Below are 17,469 nucleotides of genomic sequence, written 5' to 3' on the forward strand. Positions count from 1 at the left end.
TTGTTGTGATCCACACAGTCAAAGGCTTTGGCATAGTCAATAAAGCTGAAGTAGATGTTTTTCTGGAACTCTCTTGCTTTTTTGATGATCCTTTTCTGTCCTTTATTGTGCCCATCTTTGCATAAAATGTTCCTTTGGTATCTCTAATTTTCTTGAAGAGATATCTAGTCTTTCCTATTCTATTGTTTTCCTCTATTTCTTTGCACTGATCACTGAGGAAGGCTTTCTTATCTCTCCTTGCTATTCTTTGGAACTCTGCCTTCAAATGGGTATATCTTTCCTTTTCTCCTTTGCCTTTCGCTTCTCTTCTTTTCATAGCTATTTGTAAGGGCTTTTTGCCTTTTCAGAAAACCTTTTTGCATTTCTTTTTCTTTGGAATGGTTTTGGATCACTGCCTCCTGTACAGTGACACGAACCTCCATCCATAGTTCTTCAGGCACTCTGTCTATCAGATCTAATCCCTTGAATCTATTTGTCACTTCCACTGTACAGTTGTAAGGGATTTTATTTAGGTCACACCTGAATGGTCTAGTAGTTTTCCCTACTTTCTTCAATTTAAGTCTGAATCTGGCAATAAGGAGTTCATGATCTGAGCCACAGTCAGCTCCCAGTCTTGTTTTTGCTGACTGTATAGAACTTTTCCATCTTTGGCTGCAAAGAATATAATCATATAAATCCAGATGTACATACCTAGCTGCTCCTTACTGTTTGCAGTGTCAAATAGTATATTAGCGTTCTCTAGAGAAACAGACCAAGAAGATAGATAGACACATACATACAGATAGATTTATTATAAAGAATGGCTCTCCTGATTATGGAGACTGAGATATCTAAAGTCTGTATCATGGGCCAACAGGCTGGGGGCCCAGGAGAGTTGATGGTGCATAAGGCAGTCTACTGGAGAAATCCCTCATGTTTGGGAAGGGCAATCATTTTTGTTCTATTCAGGCCTTCAGCTGATTGGAAGAGGCTTATCCACATCATGGAGGGCAATCCATTTACCTAGAGTTCATGGATCTAAATGTTAATCTCATTCAAAAACACTCTCCAAGTGGATGCATATAAAATTAGTTGTCACAGTTGTCTACAAGTATCTCAAACTTCATTTAAGTATGTCTAGACTTAATTCCTGGGACTTCTTTGGTGGGTTCAGGGGCTAAGACTCTGCATTCCCAGTGCAGGAGGCCTAGGTTTGATCCCTGGTCGGGGAACTAGTTCCCACATGCTGCAACTAAGACCCGATGCAGTCAAATAATAAAAATACTTTAAAAAAAAAAAAGACTGAATTCCTGCTGAGCTTCCCAGTTTAGCAAATGGCAAACTCCACTCTTACAGTATCTCAGGCCAAAATCCTTGAAGTCATTCTTGACTTCTGCCTCTGCCCACACCTCTGTGACTCTCTCATGCCACATCTAATCCATTAGGAAGTTCTTTTGGCTTTGCCTTCAAAATATATCCAGCATCTCATCACCTCCAAGGCTCCCACCCTGGTCCAAGATAGGCAGCTATTCTAAGAACCTCCAAACTCTTCTGCCTCCTTTCCTTCTTGCCCCCCGTGCAGGGTATTCTCTGAAGAACCTCCAGAGGCATAATTTAAAAGTCATGTCAGACCACTGCACTCCTCTCAAAACCTTTAATGGCATCCCTTCTCAGAGCAGGATCCAGAGTCCCTACCATGGCCCCAAGGCCCTAGATGACCTGACATGCTGCTGTTTATTTGACCTCATTTTCTACTACTCCCCCTCTTCATCACTCTACTTCCCCAGTATTGGCTCCCTGACTGTTCCTGGTGCTGCCAAAGACACGCCTGCCCTATTCTTCCCTCTGCCTGGAGAGTTTCTCCCCAGCAGTCCACTTAATCTGTTTTCCCATTTCCTTATGTTTTCTGCTCAAACACAACTTTATCTGAGAGACCTTCCCTGACCACCCCATTTAGAATTATCTTGTCACCCTCTATCCTCCTTACCAAGTTGATGTTCCTTCATAGCCACAAGAGACTTTTATTTATTCACTAGAATGTAATCCTTGAAAGAAGGAACTTTGTTTTTCCAACAGCCTGTAGAATACTGTCAGGCACTTACTAATTGCTCAATAAATGTTTGTTAAAACCACGACATGGCTATTATATTTAGTGTTCTGTTCTTATTAAACAGCATAAAAAATCATGTTCTAAAAATGGACATTTCTAGTCCTTCAGCTGAAAACAACTAAAAACACTGGATAAAATGAAAAATATGAAGTGTAAGTTAGGAAGGCCTTGTTGTCTGTTGTTTAGTTGCTAAGTCGTGTCTGACTGTTTTGCAACCCCATGGACTGTAGCCTGCTAGGCTCCTCTGACCATGGTATTTCCTGGGCAAGAATACTGGAGTGGATTGCCATGTCCTTCTCCAGAAGATCTCCCCAACCCGGGGATGGAAGCTATGTCTCCTGCATTGACAGGTGAGCTCTTTACCACTAAGCTACCAGGGAAGCCCAGGAAGGCATACTCAGAGGCCAAAAACAATGTGAAAACAGGAACCAGAAGAGGTAAAGGGACCCTGAGGCTGGGATTTTTCTTGAGAGTATTTGCCACCCAGGCAATTGGAAGTTAGATTTTTCATGGCTATAAAATAAAAAGAATGAATAAAATAAAAAAGAAGGATAAAGATATAGCCCAGAACCTTCTCAAGTTAGGCACATAGTAACTGGATCCTCTTCCAATTAGTTTGAAACCCTGGAGAGCTAGACCTTCATTATAAAAGGTGACCTGGAAATAACCACAACTCTACCACCATCTCCAGAGACTAAAGGGAACTGTAGTACTTGAACTTTTTAACTGAATAAAAGGGAAAACAAAAAATACCTCCTAATCACTCATAGTCACAAGCTACCACACAATATGCATTGAAGTCCAAATGTACACAGCCAACCTGGGTGATTCAAAACATCTCAAACTGAGAATTTAGTTTAAAGGGATTTCAAGTAGGTATGAGCAAATGTTAATCTCACTGATAGGAATCTACCTTCAACCCAGTCCCACAAAATTCTAATAATTCCAACAAAGTTCTCAGAAAGAAAGCTCACAATTAGAAAAGTCACAAACACATGGGAAGAAGAGCATCCTAAGTGGCAGCCAGTTGAGACAAGAGACAGAGGCAGCATACCTGGAAAGGCTTCAGGGATTGGAATTATCAGGCACAGAATATAAAATATGTTTATTATATGTAAAGAAATGAAGGGATTGAAAATATGAATAAAGGGCAGGAGACTATTAAAAATATTTCCAACATGTGTGGAAAAGAACCAAATAAGCATGCACAAACAGAAATTACTAGGATAAGGACTTCCCTGGTGGGTCAGTGTTGGAGAGTCCACTTGCCAAAGCAGGGGACATGGCTTTGATCCCTGGTTTGGAAAGATTCCACATGCCTCCGAGCAACTGAGCCCATGTGCCACTAAGCCCACGAGGGCAGCTACTGAGGCCTGGGTACCTAGAGCCCATGCTCTGCAATAAGAGAAACCACTGCAATGAGAAGTCCATGCACTGAAACTAGAGAACACCCACATGCAGCAACGAAGGCCCGGCACAGCTAAACAAATGAAAATAAACAGGAAATAAGTGGGATTAATAGTGGATTAGACAGAGCTGAGAAAAAGAATTAGAGAGTTGAAGACTGAAGAAATTGTCAAGAAGGAATCACTGAGTGATTCCGAGAATAAAAATACAAAACAGAGATAAAGGTACAATGTGGATCAAGAGAAGAATTCCCACGTACGTTAATTGGACTTCCAGAAGGAGAAGAGAGAGGTATGGATGGAGCAAAAGAGATGATAACTCATTTTTGCAAACTGATGAAAATCACCCATCCACAGATTTTGAAGTCCAGCATATTCCAAACAGTATAAATAAAAAATAATTCCACATCTAACCACATAAGAAGGAAACTGAAAAACACAAAAGGAAAATCTTAAGCACAGAAAAAGAAGACTGATAAAACTTCAAAGGCACAGCAATTAGACTGTCAGGTGATTCAATGTTGAAAGGCCTGAAGTCACAGCTAATAAATATGAAATAATAAAGCCAGGATTTAGACCCAGAAAGTTTGGCTTCAGAGCCCAAGCACTGAGTCACTACTAAACTGCCTCTGAGTATGGAGTTGGGAACTAATTTATTTAAGGCAATAGTAAAAATAAAATTGGAATGACGAAGTTTAGCCTACATTTATTCAAGAACTTCTGGCTATTCTTAAAGTCTCAACGCAGTATAACATGTATCTTATTCCTAGGTAGCAATTCCCCCTGGTCCTGACACCAGCAAGACTAATCTGGTGTCTTTTTTTTCCATCCAAAATCAAGTGGAGCAGATAATGTGGGACCAACTTTAGTTCTAGAAGGTATGGATGGAACTGCTGAAAACAATGTTCCTAGTTTACAGGTAGCTTAATAATTTCACTAACCTGATTTTAAACTTTATCATTATCTTAAAAAAAAAAAGTTGTAGCTCTTTTCCTGCAGGTGGCATTATTATATTTTTTAAGTACTAAGTTGTAAATACTCAAGTTAGAAGACAAGGATTGTTGCTGTTGTTCAGTTGTGTCTGACTCTTTGCGAACCCATGAACTGCAGCACGCAGGCTTCCCTGTCCTTACAAAGATTTTAAGGCTACATAAAAATATCCAACCAAACGCTTTTTACAGGAGATGGGTTTGGGCAAAAGAATTAAATCCTTCTTTTCTACAGAAAAACCTATAATAAATATTTAAAACTAAAAATAGGAGAGACTTGGAAACAAGTATAAAATTTATTTTAGAGTGATTTTCTTAAAGAGGAGTGGAGAAATGGGATGGTGTTTGGTGTTGGGGAGGGGTGTTGAGGGAGATTTTGTTGCTTTTAAGATGTGAGAATTAACAGCATGTTCATGGGAACAATACAGGAAAGAGAGAGGGCAGAGGTGCAGGAGCAGGGAGCTGATAGGATCTACTTAGCAGGTGGAAGAGTTGTCACACTTCATTCATGGAATTAAAGTAGACTCTGCTGTGTGGTAGAGGCGGAGACAGAGGCAAATGAGAGTTCTCTTTTGTTGCTTTTTTTTGCCCCTCGAAGAAATGGGAAACAGGATCAACCATGACGATGGGGTGGAGGTGTTAGGCAAGGCTTGCTAGAGAGCTGCTGTGTACTTGTCCTTTTGGGAGTGGGATAGAGTGTGGGTGAGGTCCAAGCAGGGGGATTGTCGGAAGCACTGGTGGCTCATTGAAATCAGCAGTCATGAATTAACAGCAAGACCAGTGAACCTCGTGCAGTTTCCTCCAGCCATGTTAAGTGAGTGTAGGTACCAAGTGGGTGGAAAGAGGTTTCAACCAGCGTTAAGGTTTTGCTGGGTGAGTCCAACAAAGGAAAGCGATACAAGAGAGTTGAATTTGTGTGAAAAGGAGTGATTATAATGTTGAACCACAGAATCTAAGCTGGGTGAGGAAGCATGGTAGAGAGGTAGCAGAATCAATGTGACCTGGCGGGATCAGAGAATCATTGGTGCTGGGATGTTAGAGGATGTGAGCTGGGAAGATGGGAGGTGAGGATCAGACAATGAAATATTTCCACTGAGAATACAGAGAAGTTATAGTCACTGGTAATGACTGGACCTAAGGGTATGACCACAGCAAAAATGTGTTTGGAATATTAATCCTTTGTCAGTTATATATGTTGTAAATACCTTCCTCCAGTTTGTGGCTTGTCTTATCATTTGCTTATGACTTATTTTGCATTTACAAAAGTGGTTAATTTTGATGTAATTAAATATACAGTCTCTGGTTTGGTATCTTCTTTAAGAAATTCTTCTTTATCCTGATGCCATAAAGAAGATGCTTTCCTCTAAAACTTGTTTTGTGGCTTTTCTTTTATGTCTTTATTCTCCTGGGATTCGCATTTGTGTAGTTTCCGATAGAGATCTAAATTGAACTTTTCCCAAGGTATATGGTCTGAGTATCATTTATTGACTTGTGCATTTCTTCCCCCACTGATTTTTAACATTGCTTCCATCCTACACCAAGCTCCTCTAGATTTCTGGATTTGTTTCTAGTCTCACTTTTGTCCCAGCGGCTTTTTTTTCTGCGCCAGTCCCACCATGTTTTAAATGCTATAGCTTTAGAATTGTCTTGATATCAGTAAGATCTACTCCTCAAGTTCCTTCTTCAGAAATTTCTTGGCTTTCATTTGCTCTTGTTTTTTCATATGTATTTTTGGATCAGTTCATCAAATCTGATTTGACAAAATCTTTTGGAATTTTTAATGAGCCCTGGTGGCTCCGCAGTAAAGCATCTGCCTGCAATGTAAGAGACGCAGGAGACACGGGTTTGATCGCTGAGTTGGGAAGATCCCTTAGAGAAGGAAATGGCAACCCACTCCAGTATTCTTGCCTGGGAAATCCCATGGAAAGAGGAGCCTGGTGGACTACAGTTCATAGAGTTTCAAAGAGTTGGACACGACTCAGTGACTAAATAACAACCATAGAATTTGCTGCTCTTCCTTATCATATTCCCCTAAAATTCTCTTTCTAATATTAGGGCTGCTTTGTTCCAGCATAAGCTCTGGTCTCCATCTCCTTCTCAGCTTGCTTGGACCACACACCTGCCCCTTTGAGCCAGCAACATGGGAAAGCAGCTCCTCCTGTTGCAGAGTAACCTAGTGGATGAGGCTGTGGACCAGAGTGAGACCTCCTGGGATCAAATTGCCTCCACCATTTACTGGGCAAGTTCACTGGCCTCTCTCTGACTCAGCCTCTTCATCTGTAAAATAGGGGTAGGAATGTATCTACATCAGAGCTCTGTTCTGAGACTGGAATGAGTTCATCCACATAAAGGACTCAGAATGGTGCCAACAGCCAGTAACTAGGTTGTTCTTATTGCCTGTGCCTCTTCTGATCGTCATCTCTTCACTGACTTTGGACCCTGGGACTGAATATGATTGTTTAGATAGGTGTTCAAACTGGAACAAAGACACAGATGCAGACTACCAAGGAGCTTCATTCAAGACACATACTTTGGTTCTTCTCTGTGCTTTACCAAAGCTGTCCCTAGCATCATGTCCCAGAGGAGGCTGGCTATATGTTCCTATAGTGACATTCTCATATTAGGTGGGAAATGCTCATATTTGAGAGTGGAACTTGGTTTCACAGACTGGATTGATTCAAAAAGCTTATGTTATTCAAGGCCCAATACTAAGCTAATAGGTACAGCATAAGCTCTGGTCTCCATCTCCTTCTCAGCTTGCTTGGACCACACACCTGCCCCAAACCATTCTTACTTATAATATGAATTTGTTGTCACAATGCATTGAATCATACTTTTTTATTTGGTGGGAGGGACATGTGCATAGGTGTGGTAGTGGTGATATTGTACATAAATACACAAATACATAATTTCTTTGTTCCTTATAGTATGTCAAGAATTCTTGAGTCGATTCTACAATTCCTTGATAGCAAGAGGAGTCAACTTTTCTCTGGACACCATAGAAAAAGAATTGATCAACTTTTGCTTGGATGTCAAAGGAAAAGAAAACCGCCTGGTATGGTAAATTTTCACCTTTCATTTCCCTCCTGTGCTTGGAGAAAACTGCTAACTGTTTCATTTCTTATCTTGAGTTTAATGTTCTCCTGTTTGGATCCTTGCCCCAAGCATGTTCCCTGTAGAAGGCCAGCAAAAATTGATCTTTCAGGAAAATGGAGTCAATGTATTTTCACCTAGAATATGTCTGGTTTCATCTGGCTTTTTGGAAAAAACATAGGCAACCAATTCCATGATTTCTTAAATGAAATTACTATACAACTGAATTCCTAATGAGAATTTATTTACTGTCCTGAGTTAGTGTGGGTAGACTTTACATTTCTAATCAAGACAATTAGTGAAACATATAAAAATATTTTTACATAATTATTTATGCATAATTAATGAAGTATTATTATCTTGAAATGGTGTTTCCTGGGTAAACACAAATGACTTGTTCCAATATACTGTCTTCATAGCACTAAAGACAATCTTGGGCCAACTTGCTTTGCCTAAAACTGTTGTATTGAATTTGTCAATTAAATTTGCCTTGTTAACTGCTCACCACTGACACACTATAAAAATCTCAGCATTTGTCTGCACCATTAAGGTTTATATTTTTAAATGTAAAATGCTTTTCAGGTAGCTTGAAAGGCAATACAACATGATGGAACAGGGCATGGACCCCAGATCCAGAAGGCTAGATTTTTGAATTAATTCAGTCTCTTCTACTTGCTGGTTGGGTGACCTCCAGTTGGCTTGGGTGTGAAATAGGGAAAGTTCTAGTACTAATGTCACAGGCTCGTTATGAGAATTAAATACATCAGTACCTTTAAAGCCCTGAGAGCAGCATCTGACACAGACAAAACATTTAGCAACTGTTATCTCTTATCATTAGTCTTTAAGTTTAACGTGAATTTCAGGGCACTTCTAATTAGGCTGATCACGGGAATGGAGTCATTGTTTTCTCATGTCTTAGTGAGTAGGGGTTAAATTTAAGACCTGGGCCATGAAAACTAGGTTAACCTCTTTCTCACTTCTGGAAATTATACTGCTTGCTTTTCCCAGTGTCTGGGACCCTAAATTCTCTTTGTTCCCCTTCAGTGCTACTATCTAGGAGCCACAAAAGATGCCGCTACTAAGATCCTAAGTGAGGTCACTCGCCCGATGAGTGTGCACATGCCTGCAGCGAAGATTTGTGAGAAGCTGAAGAAGATGGACAGTCAGATCTGTGAGCTGAAATATGGTATAATGGAGTTTAATGTTTTTCCCCAAATGTCCAATGTATTGCCAATTCCCTAAACATGGGGCCAGGTTTTTAAACCATCAGTGTTAGAAGAAAAGGAATTCTACACTTGCTAATAGGATGCTGGGCTAGTGGATGGTGTCCAGTGTTGTCTGAGCTTCTTTCAGGAAAGAAAAATGAATTCTGGCACAAGCAGCATTAGGTGAAACTGCCTACCCAAATGGCAAAATTTAAACTCTTAAATCACCAAGACATTTTCAACTGCATATGTCAAAGAAAAGTTCAAAATATCAAGGGAGGGGCTTCCCTGGTGGTCCAGTGGTTAAAACTCTGCCCTTTCAATGCAGGGGGCATGGGTTGAATGATCAAGAAACTAAGATCCCACATGCCATGTGGTATGGCCAATTAAAAAAAAAAAATTTCAAAGGAGCAGCTATTCATGGTGAATTAGCTCTTGGTAACCTATTAAGCCCTGGAGAAGGAAATGGCAACCCACTCCAGTACTCTTGCCTAGAAAATTCCATGGATGGAGGAACCTGGTGGGCTACAGTCCCTGGGGTCACAAAGAGTCGGACATGACTGAGAGACTTCATGAACCTATTAAGACCAAAGGTGCATCTACTCAAAGGTAATGTAAGGACCCTGAAGTTTTAAATGGGGCTCTAACATTCTTCCTAGGTCTATCACTCTGCCAGGTTTAACTTTTAGGAAATAGGTTAATCACATTAAATCAGATTTTGCCTGATGAAATAGACTTATCAAGGGTGCCGAAAATAAACAGCCAGAAAAGGAAGATGTCCTATTTAAAACGTTATTCTTGGCCTTATAAATTTTACATACATATATCTATTCTTATACAGATAATTTGTATCTGGGCCAGCCTTTGGGGTAGATGGATAGGACTTATAGAAGGCCGGGGAATTCTGCCTTTAGCCTATCCTTTAACCCTTGCAGTTCCACCAAAAGAAGTCCATTTCTTTTGTTTATGTCATCGTTTCATGTTACATACGTGGCGTAATATTTTAAACTACCTAAGTAATTAGCACCCAACTCTGAATCATTAATACTTTAGTTTTATTTTCCAACATAGCTGTGTAATATGCCTGTGCGCCATAGCTACACATCTGGCTTTAAAAAGATTTAATGTCTGGAAGATATCAAGACAACCTGTTTCCCAACTGGGCAAGGGCAAGCCCTAACTTCCAGGGTGATGATGATGGACTAGCATCTTTTTCTTGGCTTCCAAGTAATGAAGTAGAAGGAGGAATCACTGAGTCCGTAGAAAAAACAGTCCCCAAAGGGACAAAACTGTACTGATTCTTTCATTTAGCACATTTCTTTTGAATAATTTCTGCTATGACCAAGGTATCTTACTGGGCTCCTTGAATAATAGAAAAATTCATCAGATATTACTGAGAAGAAATGAATACTTAACTAATGTTTTGGCAATGCTGGCCACTAGAGGCCCCTGGGGAGCCATGCCATAGAGAATTTTCTTTTTAAATTGATACCAAATGATAAGTTCTCCAGAATAACCTGAAGAAACTACCAGCACCTAAAAGAAAGTAATTTTCTCCTTCAACTATTTATCTTGAATAGACCACTAGTTCTAAATTTTTCCCAGCTTCCTTTTGGTGAAAAAGTTGATATTGAACAAGGGCCTTTGAGCTGTGGAATACTAAAATTTGGGCTCTGAAAGCTTCTACTCTTAAAGGTATTATTCTGTCATATCAGCCATGAAATTAAAAAACAAGGTAAGTGTAGATTTGGAACATGTTTTCAATCAGGAAGGTGTTATTTGGTTTTGAACCTGAGAGGATGTTTCTGCTTTCTCTGTTTTTTAAAAGAATAGGAATCATTATTAAAAATTGTAAAGATTCTCGAATTTATGGTTACCGGTGGGGGAAGGGTGGCGGAAAAAGATAGTTAGGGAGGTTGGTATTGAGATTTACACACTGCTATATTTAAAATCGATAACCAACAGGGACCCACTGATAGCACAGGGAACTCTGCTCAACATCATGTGGCAGCCTGGACAGGAGGGAAATGTGGGGAAGAATGAATCCATGTATATGTATGGCAGAGGCCCTTTCCTGTGCACCGGACCCTATCACAATATTGTTAATTGGCTGCACGCCAATTAAAATAAAAAGTTTAAATTCAAAATACCCACACACACAAATGTAAGAATTCTCTGGAGCACAGAGTGTAGTGACCCTCCAAATAAAAAAGGCTTTATATACAACTTTGATTTATTTCCAGCTTTACTGAGATATAAGTGACATACAAAAGTGTGTAAGTTTAAGGTATAAAATAAGTTGATTTGATAAACTTATATAGTGTAATATGATTACCACATTAGCTAATATCTCCATCATCATCATGTAATTACAAATTGTGATGGTTAGCAAACAGCTCCATTATATCATCTAATTACTCTTCCTTTTTTTGTGATGAGACTATTTAAGCTCTACTCTGTTAGCAACTTTCAAATATACAATACAGCATTATTAACTGTCTTCACCATTTTGTTCTTTCTCAGGACTGCTTTGACTATTTGGGGTCCTTTGTGATTCCATACAAATTTTAGGGCTTTTTTTTTTTTTTTTTTTCTTTCTCTGCAAAAGTGCCACTGGCATTTTAGTAGGGATTACATTGGTAGAAGGCAATGGCAACCCACTCCAGTACTCTTGCCTGGAAAATCCCATGAGCGGAGGAGCCTGGTAGGCTGCAGTCCATGGGGTCGCTAAGAGTCGGACACGACTGAGCGACTTCACTTTCACTTTTCACTTTCATGCATTGGAGAAGGAAATGGCAACCCACTCCAGTGTTCTTGCCTTGAGAATCCCAGGGACAGAGGAGCCTGGTGGGCTGCCATCTATGGGGTCGCACAGAGTCGGACACGACTGAAGCGATGTAGCAGCAGCAGCAGCACATTGGTTTTACAGATAGCTTTGGATAGTATAGACATTCAGTTAAAAAAAAAACTTCATGTTATTTATTTTTGGCTGTGCGGTGGGTCTTGTTGCTTTATTCGGACTTTTCTCTAGTTGTAGTGTGCAGGCTTCCCATTGTGGTGGCTTCTCTTGTTGCAGAGGGCTTCCCAGGTGGCGCAGTGGTAAAGAATCCGACTGCCAATGAAGGAGATGCAGGAGACCTGGTTCAGTCCCTGGGTGGGGAAGATCTCCTGGAGTAAGAAATGGCAACCCACTCCAGTATTCTTGCCTGGCAAATCCCATGAACAGAGGGGCTTGGTGGACTAGTCTACAGGGTCACAAAGAGTCAGACACGATTAAGCACACCATACTCAAATACTCAGCTCCTCCTGTTGCAGAACACAGGCTCTAGGCATGTGGACTTCAGTAATTGCAGTGCACAGGCTTGGTAGTTGCACTTGCTGTTCTCTAGAGCAGAAGGCAATGGCACCCCACTCCAGTACTCTTGCCTGGAAAATCCCATGGACGGAGGAGCCTGGTGGGCTGCAGTCCATGGGGTCGTGAAGAGTCGGACATGACTGAGCGACTTGACTTTCACTATTCACTTTCATGCATTGGAGAAGGAAATGGCAACCCACTCCAGTGTTCTTGCCTGGAGCATCCCAGGAACGGGGAAGCCTGGTTGGCTGCCGTCTATGGGGTCGCACAGAGTTGGACACGACTGAAGCAACTTAGCAGCAGCAGCAGAGCAGAGGCTGAATAGTTGTGGCCCATGGGCTTAGCTGCTCCATGGCATGTGGAACCTTCCTGGATTGAAACTGTGTCCCCTGTATTGGCAGGTGGATTCTTATCCATTGTACCACCAGGGAAGTCCAGTATGGACATTCTGAATTCTTCCAAACCATAAGTATAGGATCTCTTTCCATTTGTTCGTGTCTTCTTCAATTTCTTGCATCAAAATCTTATCATTTTCTGTGCACAGATCTTTGACCTCCTTGATTAAGTTTTTTCCTAAGTCTAAGATTCAACTTATAAATTAGGATACACTTACTGAAAAATTTTGATAAGTCACTTGAAAGCTATGTTAAGTTATTAAAAGGCTTTTAAATGCCATGTTCTTTCATGTAGGTGTCAAAAAGAAATGCTTCAGAAGATGTCAAACTGAAAAAGTCCTAGGATGCCACTAAATTTTTAAAAATATTTTAGCTACACCATGCAGCATGTGGGATCTTAGTTCCCCGGCCCAGGATCAAATCTATGTCCCTTGCAGTGGAAGTGTGTAGTCTCAACCACTGGACAGCCAGAGAAGTCCCAGAACTAATAGTTGAATACGTCAACTGAAGTGCTGTAGCTATGAGCAAGCATGCACCTAGTGGCTGGGGAGGTGGGGAGGACACTTGCCTTTGAAAGAGAAAAACTGCCCCTTTCTGATACAGAAATCATAGTCATGGGTATATTATAGATGAGCTTCATTTTTTTTTCTATTTTTGGGCTTGGCAATAGAGCAGTAGCTGAGTTCTTGACATCCTCTGAAGATAATCTGTAAATAGGGAAACAATGGTCTTGCTAGAGGAGTTAGATGCTGGTGACAGATACTATTGGCAAGAATGTTAGGAACCAGATTGACTGGTACAGAAGCACCAGCATTAGAGAAGTTGGTTTACCCCAAAGGACTGTAAATCAACTCTGTGTGGCTTGGTAATCTCGGTAGGGGAGGGGAGATCCGGTGAGTTTAAGCTGAGATCCAAAATAGCTAAGGATTGGTGAGAATGCTCCTAATTTCATTCATGTGTTTGGGTTTCTTTAAATTTGTATTTAAAAACTAGCTTAAATTCTTTATATTGTATTTACATTCTTTAAATTTATATTTTAAAATTGTATTTAAATTCTTTAAATTTGTATTAAAAACTAATTTGTATTAGTGCTTTGTAATATATATGCTCATCCAGTTTACCTCAGACATATTTTTCTATAAAAACTGAACCATGGGATTTCCCTGGCAGCCTAGTGATTAAGATTTCACTTTTCAGTGCAGGAGGTACAAGTTCAATCCTTGGTTGGGGAGCTAAGATCCCACATGCCTCACAGCCAAAAAACAAAACATGAAACAAGCAATATTTTAGCAAATTCAATGGCTTTAAATTTAAATTCAATGACTTTAAAAATGGTCCACATTAAAAAAGAAAAAGTGAACCATAACTTTCTAGTAAATTACAATCCATGGCTTCCAGTTGGCCACACACAAGGCCATCCCAAGGCACCACCCTCTTGATTCCCTTCTTTTTGCCTTAAAAGTAGCAATTAGGATGTTGTGCTATTTGTTTTACGAACGCTGCATAGGTCCCCGTTTTGCAGCAAGTATGATTCCATGGGGAGGAAATCTGATAGATCATGAGTTAACATAACAGCTTTATATATGATACATTTTTCTTGGGTGGGTCTTGGTTTCCATAGACCTTGGAACTCTTCCCCACTTTGGATCACAGGGTAGACAGTACCCAGATAAGGAACACCATTCGCTTTTCTTAGTTTAGTTTTTTTTTTTTAATGTATGCCTTTCCTTTTTGTCATGAAGAAAAGAAACTGGACTTGGCATCAGTGGACCTGTCCAAGATGAGAGTAGCAGAGCTGAAGCAGATACTGCACGGCTGGGGAGAAGAGTGCAGGGCCTGTGCAGAAAAAACCGACTACGTGAATCTCATCAAAGAACTGGCACCCAAGTATGCAGCAACGCACCCCCAAACAGAACTCTGACTCCTGGAAGCCAGCGCACCATTGGCTGTAATTAGAGACAAAATGCCTCTCTAGGGTATGGATGCATTGGTTGAGAGGAACCAGGAATTTCAATATGTGTGGTTTCAGACTTATTGTTTGGATGTGACACTTCAGAATTGGTTACCTGAGTTTCTAAGTAGAACTGTTAGTATTAGTGGTTTCTGAAATCTGCAGTGTACCAAAACCTATAAGAGCCTTTCTCATAAGTTTCTTGTATGTCAATTATCATTGCCTATCTCCTTAAACTGGGAAAAGTGAACCACTGAAAAATCAGTGGAGTAAATTGATTCTAAGTAGGAAGAGAGTACTCAGAAGCTATCTGTATGCTGCTGCTGCTGCTATGTCACTTCAGTTGTGTCCAACTCTGTGCGACCCCATAGATGGCAGCCCACTAGGCTCCTCTGTCCCTGGGATTCTCCAGGCAAGAATACTGGAGTGGGTTGCCATTTCCTTCTCCAATGCATGAAAGTGAAAAGTGAAAGTGAAGTCACTCAGTTGTGTCCGACTCTTAGCGACCCCACGGACTGCAGCCTACCAGGCTCCTCGGTCCATGGGATTTTCTAGGCAAGAGTCCTGGAGTGGGTTGCCATTGCTTTCTCCAGCTATCTGTATACTCATTTTTAATTAAATATGTTGGATTAGAGAAAGACAAATATCATATAGTGAAAAGTGAAAGTGAAAGTCTCTCAGTCATGTCTGACTCTTGGTGACCCCATGGACTATACAGTCCTGAAATTCTCCAGGCTCCCCTTTTTTTAATATTCCACATATAAGCAATATTATATGACATTTATATATTGCTTATATGTGGATTATAAAAAAGGGGCACAAATGAACTTATCTACAAAACAGAGTCACAGATGTAGAAAACAGTCTTATGGTTACTGAGGGCGGGCGGAGAAAGGATAAATTGGGAGATTAGGATTGATACACACTCCTATGTATAAAATAGGTAACTAAGAAAAATGTGCTGTGTAGCACAGGGAACTCTACTCAATTATTCTATAATGGGCTATATGAGAAAAGAATTTTTAAGAAAGTGTATGTATGTCTGTGTATAACTAATTCACTTTGCTGTAATACCCGAAACTAACACAACATTGCAAAGCGACTATACTCTGATAAAAAAAATGTTGGATTAGGACAAAAGAGAAGATGTTTAGCTTACCTAATTCCCAACTTCAACCTCAAATGATGACCTGGTGAAATCAGAAGTTTTTTAAAAAGTAAACTTTGTATTTAACTGTAAATTACTTTATCTTCTGGGGCTTCCTAGGTGACTCAGTGATGAAGAATCCACCTGCCAATACAGGAGACACAGAAGACACAGGTTTGATCCTTGGGTTGGGAAGATCCCCTGAAGTAGGAGATGGCAAACCACTCTAGTATTCTTTCCTGGAGAATCCCATGGACAGTGTTCTTGCTTGGAGAACCCCATGGACAGAGGAGCCTGGAGGGCTATAGTCCATGGGGTCGCAAAGAGTTGAACATGACTGAGCAACTGAGCGTGCGCGCACACACACACACACACACACACACACACACATCTACACTCACACTGTTAACTGAACTAAGCTTAAGGTCATTTGCCTTTCTTCCTATCACATATTAGAAAAACTTATTTATTTTGGCTGTGCTGGGTCTTCGTTGAGGTGTGCAGGCTCTCCAGTTGTAGCATGCAGGCTTAGTCACAGAGAGGCATGTGGGATCTTAGTTCCCTGACCAGGGATTGATCCCTCGTCCCCTGCATTAGAACATGGATTCTTAACTACTGGACCACCTGGAAAGTCTCTAGACAAGCTTTTGATAGAGGATAGAAGCTTATTAAGACTAGCTGCAGACAACATGGAGCTTTATGGGTCTTAATGCTATTTTATCAGATTTAAATTGTAAAATCATCTTTGGTTCCATTTTCTAGTTACATAAGAATATGGTACCCATTGTAGATGCGGCTGGCTCTGTGTGGCAGGTGGAAGAGGGAAATGACTGCAGCGCAGTTAGAGGGAATGTTCTGGGGTGTGGAAATGTCCTATATCTTGATCAGGGCGATGGTTACATGGGTGAATATGACTGTCCAGAGCAGTATAATTAAGATGTGGGCATTTTATTGTATGTAAATTACACCTAAATACTGCTGTAGAAAAATAACTTGAAAATTAAAGTCAGTTGATTCAAAACATCTTATTTGTTTAGGAATTGCATTTGCTTAAAGTTGCCAAATGATCCAGCAATCCCACTCCTGGGCATATATCCAGACAAAACTATAATTTGAAAAGATACATGTACCCATGTGTTCATAGTAGCACCACTTGCAAAAGCCAAGATGTGGAAACAACCTAAATGTCAACTGACAGATGACTGAATAAAGAAGATCTGGTATGTATATACAATGGAATGCTATTCAGCCCTAAAAAAGAATGACATTTTTTGCCATTAGTAACCACATGGGTGTTATGCTCGGTGAAAATGTCAGAGAAAGACAAATACTGTATGCTGTCACTTATATGGGTAGTCTAAGAAATTAAAAAAACAACTAGTGAATATAACAAAAAAGAGACTCACAGATACAAAGAACAAACTAGTGGTTATCATGATTAGCCATAAAAAAGGAAGAAAGAATGCCAGGTACAGCAACATGGATGGACCTAGAGATTATGGTACTCAGTAATGTAAGTCAGAAAGAGAAAGACAAATACCGTACAATATTGCTTATACGTGCACTCTAAAATATGACACAAAGGAACCTATCCAAAAACCAGAAACAGACTCACAGACATAGTAGACAGGCTTGGGGTTGCCAAGGGCGAGGAGGTTGGTGAAGGAAGGAATGGGAGTTTGGGATTAGCAGATGCAAACTATTATATATAGAATGGATAAATAAGGTCCTACTGTATAGCATGAGAAACTATATTCAATATCTTGTGACAAACAGTAATGGAAAATAATATGAAAAAGAATATATATATATATATATATATATATGTACAACTGAGTC

At 40.2% G+C, this 17,469-nt stretch overlaps 1 protein-coding gene across 1 annotated transcript in view; it reads left to right on the forward strand.

Annotated features, from left to right (window-relative positions):
• CDNF (cerebral dopamine neurotrophic factor) overlaps positions 1–16,653 on the forward strand; it is a gene marked incomplete at its 5' end in the record, with an annotated part of 22,056 nt that extends 5,403 nt beyond the window's left edge. The window contains 3 exons of the mRNA XM_086334266.1: positions 7,412–7,539; positions 8,622–8,763; positions 14,275–16,653. Of these exons, the coding sequence (XP_086190392.1) occupies positions 7,412–7,539; positions 8,622–8,763; positions 14,275–14,453 (449 nt within the window). The remainder of the gene's footprint in view (positions 1–7,411; positions 7,540–8,621; positions 8,764–14,274) is intronic.
• Positions 16,654–17,469: the final 816 nt, after the last annotated feature.

The sequence above is a fragment of the Bos grunniens genome, chromosome 13 (genome assembly GCF_055505025.1).
Source record: "Bos grunniens cultivar Pamir isolate PY7600 chromosome 13, Bosgru_T2T1.0, whole genome shotgun sequence".
Taxonomy (NCBI): Eukaryota; Metazoa; Chordata; class Mammalia; order Artiodactyla; family Bovidae; genus Bos; species Bos grunniens.